The sequence below is a fragment of the Dicentrarchus labrax genome, unplaced genomic scaffold, assembly GCF_905237075.1.
Source record: "Dicentrarchus labrax unplaced genomic scaffold, dlabrax2021, whole genome shotgun sequence".
In the NCBI taxonomy this organism is placed as follows: domain Eukaryota; kingdom Metazoa; phylum Chordata; class Actinopteri; family Moronidae; genus Dicentrarchus; species Dicentrarchus labrax.
Window position 1 is genome coordinate 3,647,835 of NW_026136701.1, and position 22,115 is coordinate 3,669,949.

The 22,115-nt window shown below is 38.1% G+C and overlaps 1 protein-coding gene across 2 annotated transcripts in view; it reads left to right on the forward strand.

Annotated features, from left to right (window-relative positions):
• Positions 1–22,115, forward strand: part of tox (thymocyte selection-associated high mobility group box) — a 49,981-nt gene that overhangs the window by 16,351 nt on the left and 11,515 nt on the right. For both annotated transcript variants that reach the window (XM_051396154.1, XM_051396164.1), the window contains exons 3-5: positions 4,385–4,495; positions 12,315–12,599; positions 20,430–20,675. In XM_051396154.1, coding sequence (XP_051252114.1) covers positions 4,385–4,495; positions 12,315–12,599; positions 20,430–20,675 — 642 coding nt within the window. The remainder of the gene's footprint in view (positions 1–4,384; positions 4,496–12,314; positions 12,600–20,429; positions 20,676–22,115) is intronic.

A 22,115-nucleotide genomic window follows, 5' to 3' on the forward strand; every position in this document is an offset into this window, starting at 1 on the left:
CACCATGTTGGACTGCCATGTTTCTACAGCAGGCCAGCTGGGACAAACCAAACACTGGCTATAGATAGGGACTTTCCATTTGGAGGGAATGGTTTCCCAATACCTGATTTAGCTATTAATTACTGCAGGAGGCGGTGAGACTTTATTGTACTTGACATTCAGGAATGCCACTCAGACCGATTTGTATTTAGGAAAGCGCTGATGAAGAGCCCTTCTTAAACAACAGTTCTGTAGCTACACTGCACACTGCAAGGTATCCATGGAGTGGATGAAAAATGTTCAGAGGATTTTCCAGCGTGGTGCATTAATGATATTTTACAGCAGATTCTTGTTGATGCTTTCTTTAAGATCATCATGCCCCACTACGTCTTTGAGCTCACCTTTAGCTATTTCAGTTCTCAGTTTTTTCCAGATGCATCAAACCAGCTTTTCCTCCCATCCTGTTCCACAAATCAATATCACTTACATGCACTCAACCTGAGGCACATAAAGCATTTCAATGATTTCCCATCTCCAAGCTTTCTCTTTTTTTTTTATACAAATAGAGAACTACTGAGTAGGATTTAAGTACTTCCTTTATTTAGGATGTTAGCACAGAATTAGTAATTAAAATAATAATATGCTTTCTATCAGTTTACCATTCATTACCTTTAATCCCTTGAAAAATGGCAATAATCAAGGGCCAAATGATATAATTATTTTCTTGTTTTTGTTGATTGACTTTAAATTATAGCAGACATATAGTTTGAATCAATAAATATGCTTTTACATGCTATCTCAAAGAGTTTTAATTAAGGCATAAAGAACTTTTTAAAATGATGAACAACCTTCAGATCACTGTTGACAACGTATTATCCTCTGAGGACAAATCATTTACTGTGCACTGGCCAGATGTCAGAAATGATGCTAGTAACCCTTCATCAATGTGATCTGACTCTCTGACCCCATTTACACTTAATCCCTCCATGTGTCTTGGGAGGATCGGGTAGATATCCAATCTCAAAAAGACTAAGTTTACAGACTGAAATCAGAGCCGCATTTTATCCAGATGTTGAAAAGGTGTAAATTCGTCTCTCCAAGATGAACACGTATTCTTTACTCCTCCCATAGTCTAACTACGTCATTAAGCAGTTGGGGAAATATCCACTCACTGTCTGATGTTCTTTATACTTTCATGGTCTGATGATAATTAACACATTGGGTAGTGTATGTGTTTAATGGTAAAAGGTTGTACTAGCTGGGTTGGGCTGCAAATAGATAAAACTAAACTAGCTGTGAACTTGCAGAATGCAACTAACTGAACACCGCTGGCAGCTGTATTTGACAACCTGGGAATGAGAACGGGCTGTGAAGTGTGTAAGAAACTACAGAAACTCCCTATCTACAGCCAGTGTTTGGTTTGTCTGTTCTGGGCTGCTGTAGAGACATGGCGGCCTCCATGGGACAATATTATCAATGGGTATGCTCCTCAATACTTGTGTTCTCAGATAACAATGGTCCATACTCAGCATCACTATAATACCAGGGCCAGTGTGTGTTCATGTAAAGCACCTTGAGTGAATAATGTACCCAGAAGCTCCTTTTTTTTACACTGGTGCCATGTTGTGCAACGACCTTCCGTTACATGTCTAAATCTTTAAATATGAGAGTGGCTTATAGAAGTCAGGTTAGGACTTTTTTTTTTTATAAAAACAGGGTAACAGATTGATACATTGAAACTGCATCAGTTTTGTGAAATGTGCTCGTGGATTTTTAGGACTATGTTGTTTTTAGATCGTCTTCTAACATCTTGGGACCATGTTAGAAATAAGTGTTTTCACTTTAACATGTTATCCTTTTGGATTTTTGTTTCTTTTCCTGTGTACGATAATAAATCAATCAATCAATCAATCAATTGAATCAATCAATTGGAGGCAAATCGCTGTGTCTGCAGAGAAAAACAGCTCATTCTCAGATAACGAAAATACAACAATTCTTATTTTCAGGTACTTACACACTAATGAAAACATACCTATGAATTAATTATTATTAATTGGTCAGTCCATCAGCAGAAAGTTGCACCAATCCAATATCATGTAATTTATTGTCCCCAAAACAGGGCACTGCTGGGTACAGGGTCCCATTTAAGGACTGCTACTTTGCCATATTTTTACACACATATGTATTGCATCTGTACTCTGTATTGGCCAGTACACAAAGTTCAGGTATCTGAATCAGTAACGGGGAGGAAGACATTTTTTTTGGGCTGTTGGTTGGATAAAACAAGCAATATGAAGAAGGGACTTTCAGCTTTTTTTTTTTTTTTTTTTTTTTTTTTTTACATTGTATAGACAAAATGATTTATTCATTAATTAAGAAAATAATTCAAATTCAAATTAGTGTTGATTAAGGCCCTGAGAAACTTCATACAGGATAAGAAGTATAGTGAACGGATAGATGGATGGAAATTTCCACCAGAGAACATTGCGTTAATTGCATAAAATCAGGTTTCAGGGTAGCTGATGGTGTATGTACAGCTGTCCTGTTACGTCACCTGAGAGCAATGACCAATGCATTAAAGATCAGCTGTTTTTAGATTACTAAGCAACAGCCCTGGAACAGCACTATGCAGCAAACAGTGTTTTTATGAGGCTGTGGGTGTAACAGCATTCACTGTGTAGTCTCCAGAGGCACAGTGAAGCCTCTAGAGAGTAACATGCGTTTGTAAGCACAGAATTACCTCACAACCAAGCAAAGCCCACATTAATAAGAAACTTCACTAGAGATGCATTATTCATAGAGTACGCTATAGAGAATATTGTGCGCTATAGGAATCTATGATTTGATGTTTTATTCATAGTGTTGTGCCATAAGAAGATGGGGAGTGGTGTGTGGAATAAGAATTTATGGCTTTATTATTGAAGTACCATTGCAAAGTCAGATGTTGTTGTGATGAATGTGACCAATTTGAGTCCAGTCTGACCCAGTCCATGTCCTTTTTGAGTTGTTAATGGAGCAGCAGTGTGATGTTGCTGAGTTGAAGCTAAAACAGGGAGCTGCTATACTTTGTGAAGGAGACCCAGTGAAACAACACATGTATTGCATGTGTTTAAAAGCCTGAAAACATGGTTTCGCACAGCCACATCATACTGTGTGTTCATGTGTTAAGTCATTGGGGTTTTTTTTCCTAATGGAGGAACTGATTTCAGCTTCTCAAATGTGAATAGTTTCTGGCTCCTTCAGTCCTATTCGTCACTGAACTTAATATCTGTAGGTCATGGACAAAACTAAAACTTTGAGGAAGTCATCTTGGCTTGGCTTCGGGAAACAGTGATCATCCGCTTTCTTATATATTATGGACGAAACAAGTTATCAGTTAGTCAAGAAAATAATCGACAGATTAATCAATAATGTAAATATACCTTAGTTGCAGCCCCACTACACGCACAGCCAACTTCATACAACACTGCACAGTTCAAAAGACCAGCCACAACATGGGTGCTGACTCTGAATGTAAACATGGAACTCCTGAGCAGTTTTGCCCTTTAACAATTGCAGTAAAGGTTTATTTTAACAAGCAGCCCCGTCCTCCAAAATGCAGACATAAAGACAAAGGCAGCGTTACTCAGCATGCATTAGTCGATCGAAAGAAAACGAAGTCCCAATATTTTGTTCATTGATTGTTTTAGTCGTTATTCAAGCACAATTGTCAAACATTTCTTTATCATTATCTATATCATTATAGACAAAATGATTAGTTTACGGAGCTGCTCGGTGGTTGTGATTTCACAGAGAGGCTACCAGGTGTATAGAAATGAATGAAAGTGCAGGATGGTGCTGGTGATAAAAAAAACTTGGTGATCACCACACCCCTTCCTGAAGAAATATACCAAAATACAACATGAACTACTCAGCCTAACTGGTCTGTTTGTGCCAGCGTTATCTGTGTGTGATGTTTTTATGTGTTTGTCTTTCTCCCTTCATTGCAGCTGTACAGCACTCGGTGTAACCTTTCCTTATCAGGGATTAGCTGTGGAGGGAATAAACTAGCAATTTATTTACAGACTCTATCTCTCTCTCCCCCTCTCTCCTTTTTCTCTAAATAGCTCATTGACTCAAGTTTTCTTTCTCTTTTTTTGTGTCAACTCAATTCAGTTGTAGCAGTCGGTATGAAAGTAAAAGGGATATAACCCAACCATAAAGATTAAAATATTATTTTGACCTGCGTGTGGGAGTTTGTATGTGTGTCTGTGTGTGAGCTAGAGCTTGTGTAGAATCTCCCCTTCTCTGTGCCCCCCCCGCTTTGTCTTTGCTCCTCTTCATGACCTTCTCATGTGACCTCTGACCTTTTCCTAGCCACTGCATCCATTTGAACCTTTGTTTGTCTTTGTGATTCTTCCCACAGTTTCGTGTGCCACAGCCCCCTCACCCTCTCAGCAAGATGACGCCACCCAACCCACCCTCGCAGCACTGGAGGAGGGACACACACATGGCCGACACACACCGTCTGCCTTGGGTGAATAAACACACACTTACAGACACACACAACATTGCAGAGGCACCACTCCAGTCTTTCTGCTAATTTTTAAAATTTTCAGATAACATTAAACCTTACACATCAACACTGTAGTAAATACACCAACAGTTTAGTTTTCATAAAAATTGTCTAACTGCAGGATTTGCAGGTCTAGTCTGACCTGCACCATCTGTGCTATAGGGAAGGAAAGTAACAGTAGCAGCAGTACAGACCTGCAGATGTAAACAAGCTGATGTGCACCATCTATAGACAATGAAAGTAAAAACTTCTGCAACTCTGCCACTTGTGTCACCTGCTTGCAATCAGTGTTAGAACTGCAGATTTTTTTTATAGCTACTAGTTACTTTGAAGAGGTAAGGAGGGCAGTCCTTAAAACACTGGATTTGTCCAAAGGAAAGAAAGGCAAGGCATGCAGAACCCAAAAGAGAAATAATAGAATAAAATTAGTAATGCAAGTTCAATATTTTTTAACTCGTGAGATCACAAAACCACAAGATCATGCAAGAATCAATCGTGCCAGGCTTCAGTCTATGTTCTTGGGTCCAAACCACAGTGGTGTAGACCAATCAGCGTCCGTTGAGCTACAGGTGTGGTTTCACACTAGGTGTTTGTGTGACAAAACACAAACCAAGATCACAGTTATCATTCACATGAAATAGGCACTATGCTGCTCGATCATTATATCCACCAAACACATGCATATATAGCACACAGTACAGCAGAAAACCTCTGAATATCTCGTATGAATACATTCCACTAGTTCAAGGCATCACAATGCACATATGTGCGTATATACGAAGCTTTGAGCTTCACCTAAGATTGGGTCTCCTGTTCACGTCCACCTGGTGCTGATATGTATGTTGTATAGTTGTTTGCACGTCTGTTTTTTTCCTTAAATTCTGTTCTTACTATGCTGTTCAGTAATTGAAAAAAATAACATAATGACATTAACATTTATTTTATTTTCTATGTACTGCTGACAATAGAATAAGCCACTATAATCCTATATAAGCACTGCATACACCATACACACAAAAGCCCAACATGAACCTGGAGCCCAGACATTTTATTTCAGGATTTCAAATTATTTATCTTTTCACCACACTCAAGTGAAGATTGATCAGTCTTACACAGTTCGGAAAATTCCGACATATCAGTGGATTAAATATCAACTGTGTGAGTGGGTGATGCACGGGGCCATCAAAATGGTTGAAGGGAATCTCCCAACTCTCACCCACACTATATACATACGCACGCACGCACGCACACACACACACACACACACACACACACACACACACACACACACACACACACACACACACACACACACACACACACACACACACACACACACACACACAACATACATACATACATACATACATACATACATACATACATACATACATACACAAACACAAACACAGTTTTCATATGATTATGCTGAAAAAAAATTATATATTTTTAATTTTCCTGTGCTTTCATACATAAAAAACGCTTGCTGACTGCTGTCTATCTTTCTCTCAAATACACACACACACTTGATCACAGAGGAAATAGAATTACAGTGATGTCAATCAGTAATTCGTCACATGCTGTAACTTCTGTGTGGACACTTTTATAATAATTTGTATCTGTCTGCCTCTTAGGCTACTCAGCATTTACAGTATATTTAAACTGTCTGTCCTAGAAGAGGGACCAAAGAGTGTCATTATTGCAGCAGCAGTTGACTACATAGATAGATAGATAGATAGATAGATAGATAGATAGATAGATAGATAGATAGATAGATAGATAGATAGATAGATAGATAGATAGATAGATAGATAGATAGACTTTATTAATCCCCGTAGGGAAATTAGGTCATCATAGCACCCAGGTACATTAAAATACAATAAAATACAATAGAATAAAATACAACAATAGAATAAAATACTTAGATGGAAAAGATAAAAAACAATAAATAGGTAGGTAAGGTGCAAAGAGTTGTAGTTGCAAGATGGTGGTAATAGTACTGATGACATGATGGTAGTGTTATTGTTAATAACAGTATATAATAATAACTTACACAACATAATATTAATAATATTTATAATAATATAATATGTATATATAATATGATGACTGAACAGATATACATGTATACACATAGATATTCTACATTAATATTGATATAATGTAAACATGTGTCATATATTCAGCCTGTGCAAAGTGTGCATACATACATACTGTAATATATATATATATATATATATATATATATATATATATATATATATATATACACACACACATGATATGATATATATATAGCATATGTACATGATCTACATCTACTGTATGTAGATATCATGTAGTAATGTGCGGTAACACAGTATAACAAAACCTGGTGGAAGAGCATACAGCATGTGGAGAAATTTGCCCATAATTCTCAAATTACTTTGTTAAATACCAAAAATAAAATTGCACATGCAGGTATTAAATATATTAATGTGTCAAGAACATATAGACATACCAGCTAGGATTCACATGATGAAAATGAAATGAGTACAGTTCTGATCTAATAAAAATAATAATTGAATAACTATTAAATACCTTCATAAATCAGTTATCTACCCCTCATAGATAGAAACTGATGTTGATGGTCACGTCACATTATTTACGCCAACATACAGTGGATGTGCCTTTTCATATTATATGAAACAGTCATGAACATGGAGTTGTAAAGGACTTAATCCTGACTACATTAGTCTTTCTAGAAGCTCCCAGTGCACAGGGAACAGCCTATTGTACTGACATGAATGGAGGAGCAGAGAGAGAGAGAGAGAGAGAGAGAGAGAGAGAGAGAGAGAGAGAGCAGTAATTTATGCAGAACTTGGAGAAATGATAGAGTAGATGAGGGAGAGGGAGAGAGAGGCAGACAGACAACAGACAAGCAATGTAATTTATGCAGAGCTCCGAGCTCCAACAGGACACTGTGAGCTGAGTAAAACCATGAAACTTACTTGTTGGTTTTTCAGGACCTGATAAACACAGTGTAGTAAGTAAGATGTTGGACCTACATGTAGTTGGAGAAAATGGTCAAACACCTCAGGGTTAAAGGGACATTGTGTAGGAATTTCTCCCATTTGGGGTGAAATTGTATTTTGCATTCAAACGAATAGTGCTCTCTAGTGCCTCGCGTTTTCACATGCGTATTGCAACTACGGTAGCCGTTATGTACCAAGAAGCCTACCTGTCGAGGAGAAAGCAGGCAACTTCAGCGTCCCTTTTGAAAGTCTTTCCACCTGGGAAAAGCTACCCCGATGTTTACCCTCGTTTTTTGAATTTGCAAGTCACGTTGCCTTTTTAATTCCCTTTTTGGCTTTTTTGGTGACAAGGATTCCTTCTCCTGTGGCTCGGCATAAGTATGATCCTCCATTATTAACTAAAGTGCAGTGCAGACTTTCAAATGTGCCGTGGCAGTGACAAGCGCCTCTCACTGATCTCCTTCTCCGTTATAGCTGGTTTCAGTCACGTGACGCTGGCTCTGAACGAAAACGCGTTGTTAGCTAGACAGGTAGGCTAGTGCTTTATGTCCCTCTCGGTGATTATAGTTTTTCAAAATGGCGGAACGACATGGAAGCCTCCATGGACTTGCTCGTCCAATGTACATACAGATAAGAAATTCTTTGCTTACAAGGATAAGTCAGATCATTGGCAGAGGTAATTTTACATCAATGAGGACACATTTATGAATGAAGACATTGATTTTAGCTAATAAAATACTTAAAACACTACACAATGTCCCTTTAACTTTTTGAAACTACAGTGGGGAGAACAAGTGTTTGATACACTGCCGACTGTGAGAGACGGAATCTAAAACAAAAATCCAGAAAATCACATTGTATTTTTTAATTAATTTGCATTTTATTGCATGACATAAGTATTTGACACATCAGAAAATCAGAACTTAATATTTGGTACAGAAACCTTTGTTTGCAATTAGAGATCAGACGTTTCCTGTAATTCTTGACCAGGTTTGCACACACTGCAGCAGGGATTTTGGCCCACTCCTCCATACAGATCTTCTCCAGATCCTTCAGGTTTCGGGGCTGTCGCTGGGCAATACGGACTTTCAGCTCCCTCCAAAGATTTTCTATTGGGTTCAGGTCTGGAGACTGGCTAGGCCACTCCAGGACCTTGAGATGCTTCTTACGGAGCCACTCCTTAGTTGCCCTGGCTGTGTGTTTCGGGTCGTTGTCATGCTGGAAGACCCAGCCACGACCCATCTTCAATGCTCTTACTGAGGGAAGGAGGTTGTTGGCCAAGATCTTGCGATACATGGCCCCATCCATTCTCCCCTCAATAGTGCAGTCGTCCTGTCCCCTTTGCAGAAAAGCATCCCCAAAGAATGATGTTTCCACCTCCATGCTTCACGGTTGGGATGGTGTTCTTGGGGTTCTACTCATCCTTCTTCTTCCTCCAAACACGGCGAGGGAAGTTTAGACCAAAAAGCTCTATTTTTGTCTCATCAGACCACATGACTTTCTCCCATTCCTCATCTGGATCATCCAGATGGTCAAATCTACAGGTCTACAATTTTGTCCCTGATGTCCTTACACAGCTCAGTGGTCTTGGCCATTGTGGAGAGGTTGGAGTCTGTTTGTTTGATTGAGTGTGTGGACAGGTGTCTTTTATACAGGTAACAAGTTCAAACAGGTGCAGTTAATACAGGTAATGAGTGGATAACAGGAAGGCTTCTTATAGAAAAACTGACAGGTCTGTGAGAGCCGGAATTCTTACTGGCTGGTAGGTGATCAAATAACAATAAAATAACAATAAAACCTGCAAAATCGGCAGTGTATCAAATACGTGTTCTCTCAACTGTAGCTGACTTGATGAAAGGCTCTAGAAAGAAAGGGAATTACTTGATTGCAGAACGGAACTAGAGAACTTGGTGGGTGACTGAACAGGAATGCAAGCCAAGAAACGGCTCCATGTGATATGTAGTCATACACTCATTACCCTTCAGTGCTCAGGCAATAGCTGGAAGCACTGCATAAACATAGGCAACTCATCTATAATCTTGAATTGAATTTTAGGATCTGACTCTGACCAACCCAGACCTTTAGATCCGAATTGAGCTCACTGAATTTCAGCAATTTGAATCTAGTAGTAGAATACTGAGATGGACTCAGTCTGACTGAAATTATCTATCTGAATATATATATATATATATATATATATATATATATATATATATATATATATATATATATATATATATATATATAGGGGAAACATTTTTGAAATTGCGCAACATTTGAATATTAAACATTTAAAAGAGAGGAATTCAGAAATATATTTGAATTGATAGTTGAAGTCTAATATTCTATTGCTTTATATAGTTATGTTTTCAGTAACTTATAAGATTATAAGATTCAGACCCATTTGGGACTGATTGGAATGAAGCGGCAACTTCTGGGGCTGACAAATGAAGCAAAGGAAGTGCCAAAAACTGCAGTTCCTCCAATGGCCACTAAAATCTATCTCCATCAGGCCCCATATTAAAATGCCCAACTTTGCAGCAGCAATAAACATGTTTATAGCCTGGTACAGTTCTCTATAGTTAATTTCCCTGCTCATGACATGGGTAAGGGTATACATTTTCATATTACTCAACCATTTAAATTATATTAACGCTCAAGTTATGCATACCTAAGGGAATGGCCACTTTGAGGGACAGGTGGGTTCCATCAAAGGTGGCCGTTAACAATAATCAGGCTCAGCTCCACCCATGCGCCACCTCTTTGCCAATTTGTGTATTAGTCGGCGGATTCAGGACTGCCAAGATGGCAATGACCAGAGCCGGCCACACTGAGCTTCACAACAACTCTTCAGAAAACTATGACTAACGTAATGGAGACTACGTCCCTTTTTAATCATACAGTCTGTGATTGGAATTTGACTCCACTGGCCACAGTGACTGGAGCTGGTCATGCCTGAGAAAAGAACTTTACATCAAAAGCATCCTCGATTGAAATTTACTAGAGTATGTAGAAGCTGTGTAGCACTATAAATAAGTTGCAAGAACCTGGTTCTAGTAGCAGAAATACTTACAGTGAAAATGCAGTATACAATCCTTAAATTAGAGGCTTAAGATACAGTCTTACTAGGTCTATTGTAGATCTCCTTAACTGTAATTAGAGGGCAAAGCCACCGATTTTACATGTCAAGTCAATGTACTAGTCACAGAGAATACAGAAGATGCTATTGAGCTGCATTATGGGAAGTGTAGGGTTCATAGTTTTTGGTTTTTTTTTACTTTTGGGAGGGCAGTACTAAATGGCTGAACTGTCCCTTTAATATGTTTTTAAAAGTTGATCAAAAAATTTTTATGGTTGTGATTCATAGAGATAAACATCAGTTTATCAGGTATCTGCACAATATTTAATATTTTCCTGATTTAAAATGAGATCCTTGTGAATTAGCGATGGAAAGGGAAATAACAGGATGTTTCTTTAGGCTTAAATTGTTTGTATTTTGTAAAAAAAAAATTGTATTTTCCATATTCCATATAGCACACTTATTTTTTCTGTTTCCGACAATTTAATTTAAATGAGTGGAACTATCACCTCAAACTGTGGTTTACCACAGTAGCTGTTAATTACATAGTGAGCATATACGCCACATAACTCGACCCCTAACTTACTTATCACTCAGCTCGCAGGTCATGGAACTCATAATAACTCAACACAGCATGTGGGCTTGAGATAGAGTAGAAAAGAATGAGAGAGAACGAAAGAGTGGATAGAGATGGAGGGAGAGAGAGAGAGAGATGAAAGACAAATCGAGGATGAGATTAAAAGAACGAAAGAGTGGTAGGAGGAGAAGGACGGTGAGAGATGAAGAGCAAAAGAGCACGAGAGGGAGAGACTGGTGTGGCTAGCCAAGCAGAAAAGGCTGTCAGTCTCTATAAAAGATCTCCTCTGTCAGATTAGTATGAGAGAGCTTCTCTAACACACACACACACACACACACACACACACACACACACACACACACACACACACACACACACACACACACACACACACACTCTCTTTCTCTCTTTTCACCCTAATGTCTCTCACTCTTCTCTTTCACGATTCTCTCACTCCATTTCCTTCTTCATGTCTCATTCTCATTTGTCTCTGCTCTCAGAATAATTCATTATCATATACGGAACTGCTTCTGGTTTTCTTTTTGCATGTCAGATTAGCATTGATATATTTTTACACACAGCGAACCGCCTGTGTGTATTCTCTCCGGCAAAGGAGGGCTTGTACACATAAATGACTGTGTTGTTGTGTTGCTGAATGAGTGAGTATTTGCTCACAAGGCTTTTGTTCAAGGCTGGGAATATCATTAGTGATAATTAGTCTGTGATAGGAGCTCTGGCTGAGGAAGAATGACTACATGTAGCTCAGACTGGATTCAGTGTTCTGGGCTAATGGTGATGGGCACTTTTTCCATCTCTTCCATCTATTATCTCTGACAGTAATGTTTCATGACACTTGGGTCTCTTATAGTCCCCTATGTAATTCTTATTGATTTTCTTCAAGTTGTCACTCAACTAAAGGCAACATTGCCCATCCAGCCAAGCTCTATCGCGATATGTCAGTTTCCCCAAACTTGACTTTGTCCCACATTAGGGAGGAGTCAGTAAGAAAACAAACGGTGTGATGAAAAATATTAAAAACACTCTAATGGACTTTAAAAAGTATAGTTTTACGAGTGTCTTTAGTTATATTTTCTCTCTGTCTCTCTTTAGTCATACTCAGTGGGTGGTTTGGGCGACGAGGACTTCAACATCCCGCCCATCACTCCCCCCACCCTGCCAGACCACATGCTGCCCCCACATCTCCCCCATGATTCCCCCTCTGGACCATACCACCCTCTGGACCCACCCTCCAGCTCAGCTCCGCACCACCCCTACCAGCTCCAGGGCATGGATCTCCCTCGCATGTCTGGTAACCAAGATGGAACTGCTATGTTGAACCAAGATGGCGGCACATTCAGCCCGAATGGCGGCCCAATGACCAGCACTCTGTCTGTGGTAAGTGGTCACCAATAAATCACACATTAATGCCGTTTTTGCTTTAGTAATGAGTGACATAACATTGGAAAACCTGACCTTTAGTCTGTTAAACCACTACACAATGCCCTGCACACCCACACACACATTTTCAGAAGTACCATAAAACTTCAGTTAATAGCCCAGGCTTTTATTTGCTTCAATCTCTGAACTCAACCTGCCTTTAACTGGAACAGGCTTCTATATGGGACAGGCCTTTAATACCATTTGAAACTTTCCCCCTTCAGCACAGACATCATTCTGCACAGTAAAGCTCAAATATCGAGGGGAGGAAGAAAATACAGAAAAATGTATCGCAATATTTAGTTCAGATCGACTGCTATACAGCAGTGTTGTGAATGTAAACTGAGAGCTATGATGTTGGATGTTACAGGGACTTTTTGCTCAGATTGTTTGCATACTGTGGGCAGATTTCCTAAAAAATCCCAATATATTGTCTTGCTCACAATATCGCAATATATTAAATCGTAACCCCTGTATTGTGACACGTATCATATTGCCAGACTCTCGACAATACACATCCCTACAAACAACTCAGTGAGGGAACTAGGGTTACAACAGTGACAGTTTTGCAATAACCATCTCAGAAAATATGACAGTTTCACAGTATGACACAATTATTATTATTATCATCAGTTACAATTACTCTTTTTGGTTGAATTATTATAATTTCACAAAAATATTATGCCCCAAATTTTTTCATAACACTGATACAGTGGAATTCTATACCATAGATAAGCAAATGTACACAGTATGATAACCTTCCATTTTCACACCATGGTATTGGTATACTGCTGAGTGAAGGGGACTTTTAAATAATGGCAGACAGGAAAGTTGTCTTCAGCCTCGAACAGAGTCTGTACATGCCCACCCATTACTTAGGAGAAGTCCAGTCTGACATAATAAGTGACACCTGTGTTGATAAACTAAGGCTGTGTTTTAGCTTCAAGATTCTACATAGTAGAAAACACCACTCCTTCACAATCTTGTAGTACAAATTGATATATCTGCAAAAATAAATATTTTTTATCTTAATTTAACCATTTTGAATGTAAAACAAAAGTTTAAAAGCACAAAACTTTTGAAAATGAAATACATTTTCCATTCCTCTCGCTCTACTTTGCAAATCTGTCCTTCATTAATTTATGTCTTTTTATAATTTATTAAAAACTCTAAACTTCTTCCAGTCCCAAAATGTTTAACTCTTTGCTCAGAAAGTTGATGAGACTATACTTTGACAGGGGAATAATAGGTTCATGTTCTCTAAAGTTAACTTAACTTAAGTGTTTTTATTAAAGGAGGAACAGTGAGAACAAGTCGGGAGGCAATGCAGGTTCATCTGTATATCACCATTCAGATACAGAAGCAAAGTGCTTTACAGTATGTAAAGTAAAGAAATACATTAGAACTGTTAAAATAAAGAGTAAAATAAATTGAAAAAGGCAAAAAATAGAAGGCAAGAAATACAGATGCAGTGCAGAGGACAGGTTACAGACTGCAGATTTAAGGAATAAAATTAAAGTGCTTGAGAAATGACTCAAGTGCCATAGCAGAAAAGAAATTGTTCAGTATGTTTTTCTGGTGTCACTCCAAAGGGAGCACTCCTTCATGGATTTACCATATTTATTTATCCTTGGAAACTTCTTGTTTTCCAATAACACCCTATTTCACACTTTAACTGGCACAACAGCCCTACCATCTAATGTCAAAGATCAGCTCAAGGATGATACTCCAGAGTATCAAAATGTGCATAAAAAACCCCTTAAACTAGTGCTGCTGCATAATCCACTTCTGTTGTGCCGTCTCCTTCCTCGTAGTTCAAAAGTGCTGCCAGAGACTGTGTTAAGCAATATTTGGAAATATTCTATAAGTTAGTACGTGATGTTGTAGGAGTGATTTCTATGAAGCGATGTATACTTTTATCACTGCAAAAACCTTTCACCAGTGAAGTCATTAAAACTGAGGTAAATTCAAGCAGACCAACTGCTGCTCCACTTTGCTTGTCACCTTGGATTTTGTTGATACTCAAAAGACATATTTAAGAGTGTCCTGCTCAAAGATATTTAACTGAGAAAACTGATCTCAGTAAGTCTGAATATCTGACTGCCAGCTGATGTTTATTAACTATATTCTTTTATATTTTATTCAGTTTAACTAAGTGAAATAGGATATCGCCCGAGGCAGTGTTATTTGAATCGCGGCTGCTGGTCGATGTGACATTTTCCTCATATTTTAAGTCTTCATTTCACAGTAAAGTGAAAGTCTTGCTTTTAGCTGTGACATTCAGATGTGGCTGACTGTGTAATACATTAAAGAAATGAAAGGTTCACCTCAGACTGAGCTACTTCAACTGCCATAGAAACTGAGTATTCAGTGGGGTAACAGGTATATATGTGTCAGTATCTGTAATAAAGATTTCTCATTTTATTAAGAATGAAACTTTCTCACCTCCCACTCTTGATCTTTCTGTCTGCTGTCTCCTCCATATTAAATCTACCTGCTGTAATATTAAGTGTCAGTTTGAAAACCTCATGATAAGCTCTCAACCTTGAATGTAGTTGAACTAGAATGACTATAAAACACCATAACACAGACTGCTTTTTAATTACATAATTCATTTTTGTTCCTTTTGATTGTGACCAACTTGTCTGTTAACTGAAGATAATTATTTTAGAGGCCTGAAGGGTCTTATTTTCCATCTCTCAGCCCTACCTTTTCTTTCTCTCTCTCTCTCTCTCTCTCTCTCTCTCTCTCTTTCTCTTTCTTTCTCTCTCTCTCTCTCCTTCTCTCTACCTCGCTTTTATATTCTCATACTAACATTCATTTACTGCCAGTCCATGAATGATGGTTGCCTGGCAACCATGTCTGGCTCAACCTAATCGGGGTGGGTAGGGGGAAGATTCAAGTCAATGTGTGTGTGTGTGTATTATTCCTAGAGGAGGCAAGACTACTCAGTTAATATTGAGATCAGGACTGCTCTTTTTTAGTTTTGGCTGCTGTCTGATTGAAGGTTAACATCTAAAATTATTGGCGTAGGGAACTTAATTTGGTGCTTTTCCACTAGTGATTTTGTTCTATCTGGTTCAAAGTCATAATCTATTTTAACACTTACATCCAGTAACATCCAGACTCTCTTTTCTTTTGTCTGTTGTGTACTGACTAACACAAAAAGTGATTCAACCTATAGTCATTTTCACAAAACATTTGCTCTAAACCCACCATGTCTGAGTAGTTTGCATGAGCAGTGATGTGGATGAACAAAGAAAAGAACACCACCCTACAAAAATGTAACATTCAGTGATAGAAAATCCAAGCACAAATACATCACAAATTTGAGCATTTTACTATGCATTTCGTACCAAGTTTCATGGAGATATTGGATTTATAGCACTTTTGTCAATTTGATGAAGTACCTTGATATTACAGGTATTTCATTTTACCAATATTGCAGCATAGAATTTCATACAACGTGACACCAGATTTTATCTATATTTCCCACCCTTGCATAATAGTTCTGGACACAGTGTTCATTTCTCATTCTAAAATCAAATATCTGTTGGATCAGTCAACCACAAAAAAGCTGCAATGATTAGTCGATTTATATAAATATATGGTGACTCCACATGTGAGAATTTGTTGCTTTAGTAAATAGAATATTTTGGTGTTTGCACTGTTGCTCTGGATAAAAGTTTGCAGTCTAAGAGATAGTAATCACAAGTAACCTCACTGGCATCCTAGTTATTATCAGCATCATTTTTATGGAAAGATATAAACATACAAATGGAAATTGTAACACCTACAATTCCCTGACAACTGGGCAAACTCCATCCTCCGATAAAGATCATGTGATATGATCCAAAGCACCAGAACAGTGACTACATACAATGTGGTGATATTGTTTAATCAATTTAAAAAAACAAACAACTTTTGAAATAGGGATGCACATTATTTTGACCAAACATCGGTATCAGCCGATATTTGCCTAATTGGGAATCACAGGGCAGATACAAATGTTTAAAATTAAAATCAATCAACAATGGGGAGATAAAAATGAAAACCAATTGATCACAGGAAAATAATAATACTGTACATAGAGATACTGCATATTCATGTGTTTCATGTTACTGTTTTAAAGCTTGATTTTGTCTTTAGTGTTCTGCTTTACAAATTCTTAATTTAATATGAACTAATACTTGCAGTATTGAATTACTAAATGTTATTAATTTTATAAATAAACAATTACTAGTTATCAGTAGTCTTTGGCTTTCTTGTTTTTTTTTTTACATTTATGCCGTGTTTCCACTGCATTGTACGGCTCGGCTTGGCTCGAGTATGTAGTCAGGATTCTTAGTTGATTGTTGTAGCAACGCCATGTGAAACTGCTGCGACATCATTAACGTGACCTAAATAAACAGGAACTAAGTTGGATATCCTTTCCTTTTGAGGTCCTTTCATCAGCAACCAAACAGAGGAACATCTGCACTCCATCAATTGACCACCACATGTTGTTTTCACTCCACCATAAAGTATCTGCTCAGCTCGCTTGGAACCTCGACTGAGGTGATACCGAAAGAAGTACCAGGTACTATCCCTAACTTTAGACAATGGAAAACCAAAAAGAGAGCAACTAGAGTCAAGTCGCACCACGGCGTGGAAAAACAGCATTAGGTGAAAAACTGCACTTTTTATATTGAAATCCCGTCATTAACCACACCTATGTGAAGATGTGCTGTGCCAGGGCTTTTTCCCTTATCGTGGCATGAGTCAGTCATTACTCGCACTGATTTCAGCTGGGGTTCCCCCTCTGTTATTCTCTTAGGCCACCATCACAAATGCTTTTCTGACCCCGCCCCCCAAAGGAAAATCCGATTAATATTTTTTCCATTAGTAATGCATCTAGTTTTTAAGTTTGTGACCTTGTGACCCTTCTGTTCCTGTCAACAGACACTGCTAGTGATGTAAATACTTTCTTTCCATTCTTTAAATATCTTACTCTGCATTTTCCTGTGGTGCATTTTTGTTAAGCCAGTACCAATCTGTCATCCTCAGCCAGGCAGTGTAAGCATATAACACACACAGTTATTTATATAATAATATGATAATGTCACATATAATGGAATTATATATAAGAATTTTCAGTCATTAAATTTAATCTGCAAAGACATATTTCCAAAAATGTAATGTTTTTCAGTAAAAAGGTACATTGATTTAAATCAATGTATTTTCATCAGGTCTTCAAACAGTTTACTATTTGTGTAAATGAGGCGAGCCTTCAAATACATTTGACAAAGAGTAAAAGCTTTGTAGAGGATTATGAAAGCAAGATGTTTTGACTGTTTATTAATATGACATTTATTGAAGTCCCAACCCAACCAATGCCAAACCACAGCTACTATTTTTCAACATTTCTCCCAGCACGTACGCCAATCTGAAAGCCGATTCCTATGTTAGAGAAATGTCACTCTGTGTTCCATCTGAATACCACAGCAGCATTCAGAGGCTGCTGCCGGTAACCAAGTTCAGGTAATGTGTTCCCAAGAGGGGCACAGCGCAACAGACCACATCCGCTATTATTCGATGCTTACTAAGAGGAAACTCTAAATACAAATCATCAACCCGAGTCCCGTCTTCATAGTTGTGATGATAGGTGTCAAAGGTCCCGCGCTGAGGGTGTCAGCAATGATAACTTTTGTTTTCCTCAGAAATGGACAAAATAAGACTGATGACTGACTGACTCATTACAAGACTGCACACATTTTGGCAATGCCAGTAAAGACACGACACAGTGGGCTCACACAGCAAACTATACTACTACTGCTTTAAACTTTAAAGTCAAATAAGTGCTTTGAGGCTTCTAGTTTCATGGCGGAGAAGTTGCAGTTATATGAACATACATTTTAATGTGATATTAAAATGCGTTAAGATTAGGACTGCACAATATTTTAGAAACATATTGAGATTATTTTGAATTTAAAAAAAAAAATTTAAATCATGATGATGTGACATTTATTGGGCTCTGTACCAAACAAATATGTTTTTTTTACATCTGTATAACCAGATTTGTTGACCAGGGAATCTGCAGCACTACTGTACTTCATTATAATGCTGTTCACCTTCGAACAACTGCAGCTTCTGCAATTTGGATATTGCACTTGGCCATATTTGATTTCGATCAACTGTGCAGCCCTAGTTAACATTAACTAACTATTATATATAAGATGCCCTTCACTTTATTTGATTGTATATATATTGACTCAAGCATGTTGACATTTTCTTCCACTTTATATGAGATTTATTCAAGATGCCTCTCACTGTCTCTTGGGAAACGTTTGCTTTGAAAGATGCACAATGAAACATTATGCATTCATGACACAGGTGTGCCAGTAAAACTGGACTGTCTGGTCACTTAATATCTGGCAATACATCAGCTTTCTGACAAATTATCGAGGACGTGGATGCACAAGGGAATAAACCAGAGCTTGTATCTATTCAGTCTGCACCTGTGGACACCACGTCTCCTCAAGATAAAGTTATGTAACCACTTCTCCGGAGCAAAGCAAATGCAGTTTAGAGTCTCTATGGGTGTATTTACACATCAGTGTGACTTCTGATCCCATCTTCTTTCTGACCTGTATTGCCTGTTGCCACGGTTACTATCAGATTTCATTATTAGTGAATCCTGGACTGCGGCACACTGTACAGACCCTGTCAAGCAAGGCACACTCTGTTTCAGAGCCCAACGAGGTCTGTTACGTGAACATGTTATGTAGCTCAGATAGTGTCTCGGCACACCTTCTGTTCAGTCCATTACGGAATCCAAGATACAAACCTGATTTGAGGGCAAAGTACGAGCTGTCTGTTTTCCATTTGGGGGTAGTGGAAAAAGCTGTAAATACAACACACGTGTTGGCAAACAGTTGCTTAAACACATGATTTTTTTAGTTGTGTTTCCAACGACCTGACTAAAATACAGTCTGCACCAACTCCCAAAAGAAATATCTGGATCTTTAGATGCTAAATGCTCCCCTATGTCCACTGGCTAGTCGCCTTAAAGTTGTTGTGGTGAATGTGTTAGCAAACAGTTGCCTGTTTACACATCCAGTAACTTACTGTAAGCATTCATATTTCTATGTCATTTTAGCTCTGTTTTGCCTCTACCAACCCCTGAGATAAATGTCTATCTCTTTAAGTACTGCTGCAAAGCTCTTTTCTATACAAATTCTAATTTTTTCAGTGGCTACAATGCCACTAAAGCACATATAGTATGTCCAGGTACAGAAATATAATACAGCAGATCATTTTCAAGGTGTAATGTTCAATGAACAGCAGTTGGCATTTGTTCCAATAGAGCAGGACAAACTTGACTAATCTCAATTTCACCAATTTGTACTGGCCAAGTCAGCAAACATGCTAAAGTTTCGACCTAGTGGCCTTCATCAGAGCATGGTGGAAAATAGCCAATCACCTGCCAAATCATGTAGAAAACAACCCACACTGAGAAAGACGGAGGTAAATATTTTACGCCTTTTTAAAGGCTGAAAATTACACTCGGGTAGCCCGGCTGACATCCTATAGGTGCAGGACTTTACAGTGTTTGGTCATGGCTATCAAAAGCCAAGGCATTAATAACAATAGCAGAAAGCAGAAGATAAAGAGCGATGAAGCTAAATAATGAATCAGACAAGGTTGTCAAAATGAGAGTCTCAGCACTGCAAGTCATCAAACTCCCAATGAAACCTGATATTCTCCTTTATTTGCTAACAGTCACAATCACTTCCTGTCTTTGCACAGATGCAGCAGATGGTCAACTCTGATTCCCGGTTCACCAGCAGCCAACAGCCAATCGAAGCAGCGCTTGGACCCAGGAGCCAATCAGGCATGAGCCAGCCGAGTCAGTTGTCCACCATCAACCAATCCCAGCTGGGGCTAAGTGGGAACTCTGTTACCCATAATTCTCCCTCACCTCCTGGAAGTAAATCTGCCACACCATCTCCCTCCAGTTCAGCACATGAGGACGACAATGATGATGGACTCAAGGTAAAAAAAAAATGAAAACACACACACACACACACACACACACACACACACACACACACACACACACACACACACACAGTATCTCATGTTTCTATCTATGAGTCACTGAGTCATATCTCGATGGGCTGTAGCAACCATTTGTGTTTTGCTGTGTGTTTGTGTGTGTATACCTGTGTGATTGGTGTGTATGTGCAGACAGTGGAGAGTTGTTATGTTAATGTTATGTGTCATAATAGACCCATTCTCCCTGCATATCAACTAGATGGAAATCAGCTCCCTCACTGTTAGGTGTCTCACACTGAAACAAGCACTCTGCACCAAACTGACTGTTCATATTCTGCAGAAATGAAACCATTACTGTACTGCTGAATAATATTTACCAACTTCATTATTCTCATTGGTTATGCATAGAAGAATGAGATGTGGATAGGAAATATTATAAGCGAGTATACAGCTAATGCTTGCTACAAAATAGACCATGCTTTCACTTTTATAATACAGTTGTACACATGTAAATATTGGCTGCTTTTGCGAAGTAATACAACATTTAATATTAGCTGTACCCACTTATAGCTTTTATTAATTACAGGGAAATTCTCATTCAGCAAGGCAGGTTTATTTGAATAGCACCTTTCAAACATAGGCAATTTTTACAAATGAACAAAGAGCAACATTTAAGAACACAATGATGTAAATCTTATATAATATAAATTATAAAATGAAATGAATGAACATATTATTTTATATAATATGATATGCACTTAGTTGGACAGCTTTTTTCTACAATTTAAACCTGGCTATAAAAATGTGTTTCGAGAATAAAATGACATAATCTACTTTATGTATTTAAGATATACAAATACAAGCTCAGAAAATATTGTGTTACCATTAATTACATATTGAAATACATTTAATTAACTCTTTGTTTTAAAGATCTACTATTTCCTTTTTAAAGTTTCCTATTAGGAGCAATGCAGGGAAAATGGAGACAAAGTTTTTTCATAACTTTAATATGTCTAGTTTTTCAAATGGTTGGTTGTATAAAAATTTTAGCATCAGATTGCATTCTGGATGTTGTATTTCTGCCTCTTGAACAAAAAAAAACAAAACAAGGATGTTTCTTTTGTTGACTGCATTGTTTGTCCTTGCAGTAGAGATGTGTTAGATCTTGCACTTCTTCTGCCTTTTCATACATCACTGGTTCAGTGACTCACTTGATTGGCACAGACCTCTTTGCCTGTGTGGCATTTGTGCATTAGGCCAAACATGCAGCAACTTGCACAATACAAGCATGTGATGATGATGATGTCTTGGTGAAATGGATGCCATGTAGCACTCTCTTGGTTTCAGCCTCTTCTTGATCCCCCATCTCATCAGCTAGGTTCTCCACAGCATCCTTTTGGATGATTTTGGTTTCTTCTGTATCTTCAAAACCTCTGG